The 11,626-nt window shown below is 58.9% G+C and overlaps 1 protein-coding gene across 1 annotated transcript; it reads left to right on the forward strand.

Annotated features, from left to right (window-relative positions):
• Positions 1 to 279: 279 nt before the first annotated feature.
• On the forward strand, positions 280 to 11,348 carry PNPLA5 (patatin like phospholipase domain containing 5). Its single transcript, XM_046014057.1, has 9 exons — positions 280 to 472; positions 872 to 1,104; positions 3,028 to 3,093; positions 3,390 to 3,599; positions 5,056 to 5,116; positions 6,206 to 6,391; positions 8,324 to 8,456; positions 10,612 to 10,728; positions 11,264 to 11,348. The coding sequence occupies exons 1-9, from the start codon at positions 280 to 282 to the stop codon at positions 11,346 to 11,348; spliced, it is 1,284 nt and encodes a 427-aa protein (XP_045870013.1).
• Positions 11,349 to 11,626: the final 278 nt, after the last annotated feature.

The raw sequence follows: 11,626 nt of genomic DNA on the forward strand, positions 1-11,626 counted from the left end.
TCAGGCGGAGAGCCGACGCGCGGGTCACCCCGCAGTCGCGGCCCGCGATCCACGCCCCAGCTGGCGTGCGGGGGCGACGCCGGGGTACCAGCCGGGGTACACCTCGGGGCCAACCTGCAGCGCACCTGGGGGGCGGGGCGTCGCGGCCCGGGGATCTCATTGGCTGGGGCGGGGCGGGGCGGGGCTCCCGCGCGAGCGGTTCATCTGGGCGGAATTCCCACTCTCTGCTCCAGCGCCCCAGCCCGGCCGCCGCGCCCCAGCCCGGCCGGCCCCACCGCCATGCGCTGCTACGAGGACGAGGGCAGCTGGAGCCTGTCCTTCTCCGGCGCCGGCTTCCTGGGGCTCTACCATGTGGGCGTGACCCGCTGCCTCAGCGAGCGCGCCCCGCACCTCCTCCAGGGCGCCCGCCGCTTCTACGGCTCCTCGTCCGGGGCGCTCAACGCTCTCGCCATCGTCGCCGGCAAGTCCGTCGGTGCGTGGGGGACGGCGCGGACGGGGGCGGACGGGGGTGGGGAACGCGGGCTTCTCGCGGGAGGGAGAGGGCGCGGAGAGGGGCGTTTCAGGGCCCCGTGCCTGGCGCTCTGCCCTGCTCCCTTTACACCCAGCATGATCCCAGGGGACCCCGAAGAGGTCCCTGAGGACCTGGGGTACCGTTGCCCTTGTTCTGAGGACTAATCAGAGCTGGGGAGGCTGTTCCCAAGATCAAAAGGGGGACAGAGCATTAGAATGTAGGGCCGGGGACAGATACTCTGAGATGGAGAGGGGAAGACTCTCCACTCCCATGGTACCCGGGAAGGAGGTCAAGTCTTTGGGGCGGATGTGGGCAGGCCCCCTGGGTGACGGAGGACCCCTCCTCTCCCCACGCCCGCAGACTTCTGCTGCTCCCGTCTCCTGGGCATGGTCAAGCAGGTGGAGAGGCTGAGCCTGGGCATCCTCCACCCGGCCTTCGCTCCCATTGAGCACATCAGGCAGCAGCTGCAGGACAACCTGCCCTCCGATATCCACATCCTGGCCTCCCAGCGGCTGGGCATCTCGCTGACTCGCTGGCCGGATGGCCACAACATCATAGTCACCGACTTTGCAACCCGCGATGAAGTCATCCAGGTGAGCCTGTGGTGGGACCCACGGCCTAGAGGCAGGTGAGTTCGCTCCATCTCTGCAGTGACTTCCGGGTGCTTCTAAGGGGCAGACACTCCTTCCCAGGAGTGGGGGCGGGGGGTGGCCGCTTGGTCACTTAAGGCTTGAGTTTGTATACAAATGAGAGAACGAGAGAGTCGACGTACAGAGAGGGGCCACAAGGTGAGAATGGAGACTCCTCGCTTGCTTTGGGAGGGTCCCTCGGCGGGACACAGAAGGGACTGGCTGGGGGGGGGTCGCAAAATCCAGGTTCTGTACTCAGGGCCCCTGCTTTCCCCCGGGGGGGGGCGCACCCACAATGGATTAGAAAAAAATCCAATTTCGTTATGAAACAGGATGTGGTGACAGAGAGCCACAGGGTCAGGGAGGGAGGCCAGTGACAGGCTGTGGGAGTGCTCAGGTGGGCCAAGTAGGGACTAGTTCCCTGGGAAGGCTCAGGCAGGGAGAGAGACAGGGAGGGAGGCCTGGAGCTCTGCTCCCCGTTCTTAGCAGGGTCTGTGCCTTCCCCCCAGACAGAGGTGCCTGATTAGAATCTGCTTCATCTCGCTGACCCCAGCACCCAACATGGGGACTGTTTCTGAGTCTGTGATGATCAGATTCTTAGTGTGTGCGGGAGAGGGGCCAGCCCCTTGCTGTGAGCACATGTCCATGGGCTCTCGAGGAAGCCAGCCAGGGAGCCTCAAGTTTATCCCAGCATCTTTGCCTGTATGGCACATAGCACAGGGCCTGGCACGGAATAGGTGCTCAGAAACATTAGCTGTTGTCACCATTATTATTAATCTGCGGGAATGAGGCTCCTGCTTGCATCTCCTGCAGGTTAGAGGCAGGATGAGCTCTGCTCTCCCAGAGAGGGTTGGACGGGTATTTTCAAGTAGACCACGAGACGTTTTGTGCTCCGTGAGCTTGGTAAGCTCTAGGTCAGTGGTTCTCAACCAGGGGTGATCCCCCCCCCCCGGGAACATTTGGCAACATTGGAGGTGTTTTTGGTTGTCAAAATTCCGTGTATATGTGTTTGTGTGCACATGTGCGTGCCATGCATGTGTGTGCACGTGTGTGCGTGTGTGCGTGCACGCGCGCAACATACTGACAGCTAGCGGGTAGAAGCCAAGGATGCTGCTAATATTACACCATGTACAGGACATCAGCCTCCCATTCCATCCCCCACTCCCAAGACAGAACTCTCGAGCCCCAAATGTCAATATGTTAAGCATCTTTTTCACTGCAGGACTTGTCAGAGCCTCCACGGGGAAGAGTAGACAGTGTTTTCCAATTCCAAGTGGATAAAGAAGTCAGGGTTTCTTTTTTATTTTTAAATATTTTATTGATTGATTGATTTTTGTGAGAGAGAGGGTGGGCATGAGTGGGGGGAGGTGCTGAGCAAGAAGCCTTGGATAGGACTCGATCCCAGGACCTTGGGATCATGACCTGAGCCAAAGGTAAATGCTTCACCAGCTGAGCCCCCCAGGTGCCCAGAAGTCGGGGTTTCTTGTTTGAAATTCATCTGGTTGGATCAGTGTCTAGGGAACACACTTTGGGGGACATATCTAGATCATCAGTACAGAATGCCTGCCTGCTCGGTAAAGGAGAAATGGTACTTGGTGCCTCCATTTGTCCTTGTGGTGGGGGGGGGCATCCCAGCTGCAGTCTCAGGTGAGCAAGGACCCATCAGCGGGAAGAAGAGGGCAGGCGTCATGACAGGTTTGCATTCAAATACCTTGTTAGCTTTGCGAGTTTGGCTGGGACGTGCCAACTTCTCCAGGCCCCTCCACTGAACACGAGACTGATGCCGGCAAACTTTGCCAGTGGCTCTGGGGTTAGACACCATGCCCAGACCGGGTTCTGAACGCCAGGAGCATGAGCGATGGTGTTTGCGCTGACTTGTTTTCCCAGGCTCTGGTCTGCACCCTTTACTTTCCTTTCTACTGTGGGACAATTCCCCCCGAATTCAGAGGGGAGGTAAGTGCACTTCGGGGGCCTGATGGCCGCGTCCCTGCCCTGAGATCTGGGGGCCGAGTGTACCTTCTGCTGAAAGCCGTGTGGGTTGAGGGAACTGTGCTCCTTGAGCACCTACTATGTGCTGTCCTCCCCACCCCCACCCCCGCTCCTGGGGGGTGGTGCTTGGAGCATCCTGGACTAGATGGTCCTAGTGGCTTGGGAGCAGCTAGAGGTCACCGGCTGCAGCCCACTTCCGGCTGGTGGTTCCACGGGGACAGGAGAGGGCACTCTGAGCAGACAGTCCCCCTGAATTGCAGCGCTACATCGACGGGGCTCTGAGCAACAACCTCCCCTTTGCGGACTCCCCCTCCACCATCACCGTGTCCCCTTTCCACGGGACAGTGGACATCTGCCCCCAGAGCTCGTCGGCCAGCATGCATGAGCTGAATGCCTTCAATGCCAGTTTCCAGATCTCCACAAAGAACTTCTTCCTGGGGTTTGCCTCCCTCATACCCCCCAGCCCTGAGGTAGGTCGCCCCAGTTCCTGCCTTGATGGTGTTAGAGGCTTGGCCGTGATCCAGGGTCTTGTGAATCAGGCTGTGTCCCCACCCCCACCCCGCCCCACCTGACCTTAGGGCAGTTCGGATACATGTTCTGAGTCCTACAGCCTAGTTCTTGAAGAGCGGCATGGGGCTCAAGGTGCGTCCTTACTATTCCTGCCCTGCCTGGGGGAATGTCGAGTTAAGACGGGCCCCACATCGAGGCAGGCTAGCACAAGACCGCTGACTGGGGCGTGAGCCAGGGTTCTGCTCCTCCGGGTCAGGCTCTGTGGGAAGGTGCTACGACCATCTCTGTTTCTCAGGGGAGGACCCAAGGCTCAGAGAGGTTGAGCAGCTTATTCAAAGTCACACAGCCTGGAAGCAGCAAAGCCAGACTTCAAATCGGCAGCTAGCCTAGAACCATGCTCTTAACCCCTGCCCTAGACTGTGGCCAGATTTGCCAGCCCAGGAAAGCGAAGCATAGGCAAGACAAAAAGGGATCGTAGAGCTGGATTTCTTGTTTTCTGCCCTTGATACTTCTGGAAAATGGGTCATTTGACAACGAAGAGTTTATCCCCATACCCTGCTCCTCTATCCCACCCATGCCCTGGCCTTCCCCTATTCCTGCATTCATCCTATGGTTCTGTAGTGTTTTGTGTTGTTTTTTACTTTAAGTAAACTCTGCACCACACACAGGGCTCAAACTCATGACCCTGAGATCGAGAGTCCCGCGCTCTACCAACTGAGCCAGCCAGGCCCCTCGGTTCTGTAGTGTTTTGTAGTTTATGAAACAAGATAGTGTTCATTTACTCTGACCTTCCCTCCACCTGTGCGGTGGGTGGAAAATCTCAGCCGCTTCTTAGAGACGAGGAAGCCGGGGCTCCCGGAAAGGTGGGGGTGGCCATCCTGAGGCCACAGAGTGGGGGAAGGCAGAGCTCCCTCCTGGACCTGCAGGTGCCTTGTCCCCACTAGGAGAGCTGTGATTGGGACAGGCGGGTGTGCCCCCCCCCCATTTCCTCTGCTATCTCAGGCTGGTTCTGGAAATAAGCATCAAAGGGCAAAGGCAGTCACCATGCACTGACGCACAGGGAAGCAGGCAGTGTCCCGGGTGCTAGACCAGGTCACATCCCATTTTCCAGAGGTGAGAACTAGACGGAGAGCGGAGAGTCTGGAGCTAGAACCCCCCCTGCCCCCAAGGAGTCTTAGAGGACAGAAGTGCCGCGGGGCTGCGGGGAGGGAAGCAGATGGAGCAGCTCATCCTGTCTGCAGTTCCGTGGCCCTCCCAGCCCAGCGCTGGGGTCCTCGAGCCCTGCCGAGGGGGTTCTTGGGGAGCGCAGACTGGGTGGGGATGGCTTCCAGCGGGAGACGATTCTCGTGCCTGTGACCACAACTCAAGGGCCAGGGCCAGGCCTTGCCCATCCCCCTCCGCCCTGTGTGTTGGCAGGTGGTAGCCGACAGCTGCAGACAAGGCTACCTGGACGCCCTCAGGTTCCTGGAGAGACGCGGTAGGTGAGAGCCCCCACCGTGGGTGGGGGGGGCATCCGAGTAGATCCTGCTTTCCGGGTGTTTGCACCGTTAGGGACCTCAGCTCCTGCATTCTCTCCCTCAGTCTCTGCTCCATGCTTGGCCTCAGCCGGAGGCTGGAGACCTCGAGGGGATCGCACGGGTGTCCCGCTCTTGAGCTGCCCTTAGACTGGTGTGGGGAGCCTCTCCCCACGGAGGTGGAGGGATTCTCAGAGAGGGGGCACCTGACCCAGCCTGGGAGTTGGGCAAGGAGGACTTCCTGGAGGCAGCCACAGATAGGCTGGGCTTTGATTAGTTATAAAGACTAGGGAAATGTTGAAGACAGAAAGGAAGAGGGCATTCCAAGCAGAGGGAAGATGAGCGAGAGCAAAGGAACAGAGGCAAGTACCTTCCGGGCCCAAAACTCAGTATGGCCCCAGGAGTGTGTGTGCGTGTGTGTGTGTGTGTGTGTGTGTGTGTGTTTACTCATGGGGGAGTGGGTGGGCTACAGAGGTCTTCTCAGCTGGAGGGTTTGGAGGTCACCCAATGCCCTTCGACATGGCAGAGCTGAGATTTGAACCCAGGCCGTCTGGTTCCTGAACCCGTGTCGTTTACCCCACATGACAGCCTCAAGCACACAGCATCGGGAAGAATTAGCTGAGCACTTAATACGTGCCCAAATCTGGGCTTGAGCTTTAGGTTTTTCCTCTAGGTGTTTTATTCTCAGAACAATCACTTGAAGCAGATGTTCATTTTCTCCTTTCTCAAAGTGGGAGGCCGAGGCACGGAGCAATTAGGTCCCCTAGCTAGCAGCCGTTGACATCAGGGTTTGAACCTTGGACTGCGTCTTCAGGGTCCGGGCTCCGATGAACCACTAGAAAGAGCACAGGAGATGGGGAGTGGAGAAGGGCCAGGGGAGAGCAGGAAGAGGTCATTGAGGAGGAGCCATGGATCCATCCTGCAGCAAGCAGGTCCCCAGAGCGGGGTTTGCGGATCGAGGAGGATGGGTGGCATGGAGAGCCAGGGGCGTCACGGTCACCAGGGTCTCCAGACATACTGACCTGTCATATCCCTCCTTTCCGCTGACCCAGGACTTACCAAGGAACCAATTCTTTGGATGCTGGCATCGAAGGAGCCCCCACCCCTGGCTGATGGGAGCCAGGACACCAGCCACGACAGAGGCCAGAAGGGGGACCTGTCTTTCAACTGGATGGTGCCCAATGTGCTGGTCAAGGACGTGCCCAACTTTGAGCAGCTCTCACCAGAGCTGGAGGCAGGTATGGGTCCTTCCTTCATGCACCAGCTCCCGTACCCCATGCCCTGCATCCAGGGGACAGGGGGCAGAGACCCTGCCCTGCTGGTGCTCAGGGGCTGGAAGAGGACAGGACTCCTTTATTGAGCACCTACTGGGTGCCAAGGGCCTTTTGACCTGAGGTGGCATTCACTCTGTATCACAACTGTGGCCCTACGTGCTTCCATTACCCCGTTTCCCTGATGAGAAAACCAAAGCTCAGAGAGGCAGCTGGGAGATTGAAACCCAAATCTGTGTCTCAGAGAGCCAGGTATTGGTCCTCAGGCCAGAGAAGGGCAGGAAGTCCTGAGGGATGTGAGAGAGGCACACACAGAAGGTTCTGGACTCTCCTTGTGGAGAGGGACTCGTTTCATCCTCCCAGCAATACTCTGAGGACAGCACTGCATTTTCCCCATTGTATGGATGAGGAAGCCATAGCACAGAGAGGTTAAGTGACTTGTCCAAAGTCACACAGCTAACAAATAGCCCAAGCAGGGGTTCCGTCCTGAGCCACCTGGCCTGCTTTCCTGGTTAGTGACCCCAAAGTCACAATGGCGCACCAGGAGGGCCCAGGCATGTGTCCTGGTGGCAGGGATGTGGGTTCGAACAGCATCTAAGTGAGACTGGAGAGGAGGAATCGGTCAGACAAAAAGGAGAATAGGAGTGCCCAGGAAGAGGCGTGTGCAAATGTCCTGGGTTTAGTGGGGGCAGGGTCGTGGTTGAGGGGCAGGGGAGCAGAGGCTGGGAGGGTCAGGCAGGTGGCTTGGAAAGATGCAGGAGGAGAGAGATGGGGAGCCACGGTGGGGGATGCTTACTAGGGGGCAACCCATCCTTTCCGCTCTGAAGTGTAGGTCCGGCGTTTACCGCACCTAGCTGGGAGGGGACGGGCTGGGCGGCAGGAGGGGAGAGCCCGGGAGGAGAGATGATGGTGGTTGAGTCTAAATCAAGGACAGTGTGGGTGGGCAAAGGGGACGGGGAGGACGCCTCTTTCTGCTCTGCACCCAGGACCATACAGGGCCTGCAGAAATGGGCCTGGCTGTGTGCAGAGCCCCTGAGGTCCAAGCTTGGAGCTGTGGAGCCAAGGCGGCATCCCTGCAGCCACACGGGGGCGCCAGAGAGCCGCCTCCGCCCTGGGGCCCCACAGCCAGCTCACCCCCGGAACCCCGAGTTACCTGACTGGCCTTTACAGACCCCCTCCTTAGTCCTTGCCCACCTGCCTGGGAGGTAGGTCCTGCCGGGAGCCCCACTTTCCAGAGGAGGTAACGCAGGCTCAGGGAAGGGAAGGGGCTCGGTCTGGGAAATAGGGCAGGTGAACAAGGAGCCTGGTCTCTGGGCCGTGTCCTCTGCGAACCCTCCGCCTGGCTGTCTCTCCGCAGCACTAGCCAGAGTCAAAGCTGGAGGCCCAGCCACGGTCTGAAGACGAGGATTTGGGCTCCGGCTCTGCCCTGGCCAGGATGCCAGTCCTTTCTACCCTGGTCATTTCAGGGACTGGGGGCTCAGGACATGGTTGTTGTCATTCCCGCTGCCGCTGCTGCTGGGAGTGGGGCAGGAGAGATGGAAGGAACTCGGGGAGCCTGAGTCCTTGGGTCCATCTTGGGGACCTGCCACTTCCTGGCCTGGTCTTGGGACAAGTCACTTCCCTACTCTGAACCTCAGTCTCCTCGTCTGCGAAAGGGGCACGCCCTGCCGGTTTGGGGGCAATAGTGAGAGCACACACTGAGTGCCCAGCCCTCTGCTGTCTCAGACTAGGGGTTGGGTCATTGCTGTCTCTTTCTCCGCAGACAGGGGTCGGGAGGGGTGGCGGTGGGCAGTTTGTAGACTGCACAAGGTGGAAGGGGGTTCAGGCCATCTGCCCTAAGGGTGCTGGTGAGAGGGCTGGCTGGGGGTGCGGGTGGTCACACCATGGCTTCTCTTGTAGCACTGAAGAGAGCGTGTATGCGGGACCCCAGCCCCTGGGCCCGCTTCTGCCGGTCGGGGCTTGGGCGGACACTGACCTACTTGCTGCTGCCCTACACACTACCCTTCGAGTATGTTTACTTCCGGAGCAGAAGGTGAGGCCCGGCCAGGGATCCTCGGGGGACGAGGGGGAACCTGGCTTGTCATCGGGGTTGTTGGGGAGCCCATTGCCCCGGGCAAGAGGGGCAGTCAGCATGCTGGGTGGGCAGAACCTGGCTGGCGTCCCTGGACCACTTGGTGCTGGTTGCACAACGCAGAGGAATCCCGCGGGTTCTCCTCTGCAAGATGGGACTGGTGGGGAGATGGTGGGCAGCTGTGACCGGCGGATCAGGAGCAGGGCCTCCTGGCCGACACTCTGGCCCCTCCCCTGTCTCCACGACCTTTGGCCCTTCACTCTACCTGTTAGAGCCTCAGAGGAGATGTGCTGTTTCTGGAGAAATAACTCTGGGGGCTGGTCTGGTTCAGATTAGCTGGGTGGCCTGGGCTGGGTCTCTTGACCTCTCTGGGCCTCAGCTTTCTTTTCGGTAAAACAAGGCCCTTCCAGGGCAGACTGGTTGTGGGTAAGCCCTCACTAACCACTCTAACTTGACCGATTAATGAACCACTCTGCACTGGTTGTTCATTCATTCCACCGATAGTTATACTGAAGGCCTAGCCAGGGGCCAAGCCTTGGCTGGGGATCGGAAGGCAACCCTGACTCAGACCCAGGCCCTGACCTTGTGGAACTCATAGCCCCCAGACCATCACACACTCATCTTTGCAATCACACCTCTGCCTAGAAATATTCAGAGAAGTCTCTACTGGCTGAGATTCGTAAAAGAGGTCTACACGGGCTGTGAACTGAGATGGCTCACACTAGGGGTTCTCTGGTCAGGGAAGGCTGCCTAAAGAAGGTAACTCTTGAGTTATAATAAAATGGGTGGGTGTCCACCAGGCAAAGAGGGAAGGGAAAAGCATTCCAGAGGGATGGAACCGCATGGGCAAAGGTCCAGGGGCAGAAGGCAGAGGAAATAAGAAGGGGCGGTGGTGAGGCGGTGTGGCAGTGGCTGGCAGGGGCTAGACAAGCAGGGCTCTAGAGTCACATGAGGAATGTGGTCTTTATCCTAACAGTGGTAGAAGGCAGTGAAGGGTTTCAGTAGAGAAGCATCATAGGGAGAGCTGTATTTTTAAAAATTCTTTATTCCCTAAAAGGTCAATGACAATGAGCCACAGGTCTGTTTTGCTCTGTGTTGGGTTAATGACTAGATCAGCCGTGCTGCTGAAATTGCTCATGGCCCAAAGCCAGGAGAGAGCTTTCTGCTAACTCAGATTCTCCTCACGTTGAGCTGGGAGATTGAAACCACAGGTTGAAGTCAGATAGGATAAGGGTAAATAAAGGCTACATTTTTCAGCTAGAAAAAAAAATGTCCATATATGAGCACTGATGGAGAAACCTGTCCAGACCACTGGGAAATTCAGACTCAGCATTTTTTGTAACCAACATGCTCAACGTGTAAGTTGTAATAATAGAGGCAGACAGTCCAGAAAAAGGGAGGTGATGGTCTAGCTTGCATTTTGCTTCTCATACTACATCCTGTGGCCTGTCTACCCATTTGAGGTCCTGGTTGAGAGGCTCTGCTGAAGGCAGCACATTGCGGGGGAGGCCCCGCTGTGTCCAGTGACTCTGAGATGGTGGCCAGCCAGTCCCTCTCTCAGCTGTAATTGGATGACCTGGTCCTCTGCTGACCCCACAGGGCCCGGGTCGGGAGCTGCGGGAGGGTTTGGAGCAAGAAAGGGCTGTGATCAGACGTCTATTTCAGGAATGTCACTGGCTGCTCAGGGGAGAGCGGAGGGAGGGCTGTGGAGGGAGGAGGGCAGGTCTGGGGAGGAGAAGGAGGGACGGAGAGAGAGGGAGGAGGTTAGGAACTGCAGGCAAGCTGATGGTCCTCTTCTGGCAGGCGAAGCAGCTGAGGCCCAGAGAGGTTCCCTGACCTGCCCAGGTCACACAGCTGATGAGCAGGGGAGCTGGGCCACAAACCCACACTAGCCTGGCCCCAGAGCCCTGCTCTTCCCTGCCTCACGCTTGCCGCTTGTGCCCCGTGGCATGAACCAGCTCTGCAGCGGAGCCCATACTCTCGGGGGCTTCTCACCCCTTATTCCACTTCCTCTCGGACTGGTGCCTGAGGGCCTCAGGTGCAGGGACCCGCGGCTATGCTCTGGGCCCACGGCTCAGGCTTAGCTGAGCTGAGCGTTCTCTGCCCCTTCCTCCAGGCTGGCGGTGTGGCTGCCCAATATGCCAAGCGACTTGTGGTGGATGCGGGGCGTGCTGCAGAGCTTGGCCCTCGAGATCTACTCCAGGTCGAAGGACCAGCTCTTCCAGCTGGTCAGGTGAGGCGGGTGGACGGGCCGGCGGTGGAGCAGGTGTGGCTGTGGCTATTTTTCCTGGACCCTCCGTGTCCTTCTCTCCAGCCTTCCTGTGCAGCCACTGGCATAGGCTTGGTCCCCGCGGTGGCCAGACCCGTGCTGGGCCTGGATGCCCATCACACTGGTCAGTCTGCAGGACCAGCTCCCAGAGGATGAGTGCAGATTCCCTGCTCGGCCAGATCCCACCAGCCCGTCCAAGAGCCTTCCAGCTGTCCCTACATGTCCTCTGTGGGGCTGCCTGTCTCTCCCCACCTGCCCTCCTACTGCCTAGAGACCCTGGTGTCCTTCCAGCCCACGTCACAGCCATCCCTGGAACCTTCCCACCCATGTCCATGTGGCCAGAGTAAGGGCCTCAGGGCTTTCCTCCTGGCAGAATCCGGCAGAAGAATGACGGCAGGGCTCACTGACTGTGAGGGCTGCCCCCACACAGCTCCGCCCTTCCCTTGGCCCATCCTTGGGCTCAAAACCTTGCACTCACCGGCTTCTGTTTCCTACGCAGCCTGCCTGTCACCAGTCCCCTCCAGCTTGGGGCAGCTCTTCTTGTGGACCTGGCCAAGGAGCCCAGACCTCCCCATCAGGCCTGAGGGGCAGCAAGCAGGGCCAGCCCACTGACTGACCTCCCATGATCCTTGCCTTGGCCCTCACCCTGTGCCCAGATCTGCCCCCAGTCCTCGGGTCCTGCCTAGTCTTCTGGAGCTCAGAGCTCCGTGTGGTACTGTCTGCTGAGCGGAGGACGGAAGGGACAGCCCCCCTTTCCCCTTGACTCTTGTCCTTGACTGTGTGGGCGGGTGGCCCCCAGGAGCCAGAAGAGGCCCCACCAGCCCCTCCGGAGCCCCTGTTCCTTGGAGCCACTCCCTGGGGC

This window comes from Meles meles, chromosome 7 (genome assembly GCF_922984935.1).
Source record: "Meles meles chromosome 7, mMelMel3.1 paternal haplotype, whole genome shotgun sequence".
Classification (NCBI taxonomy): domain Eukaryota; kingdom Metazoa; phylum Chordata; class Mammalia; order Carnivora; family Mustelidae; genus Meles; species Meles meles.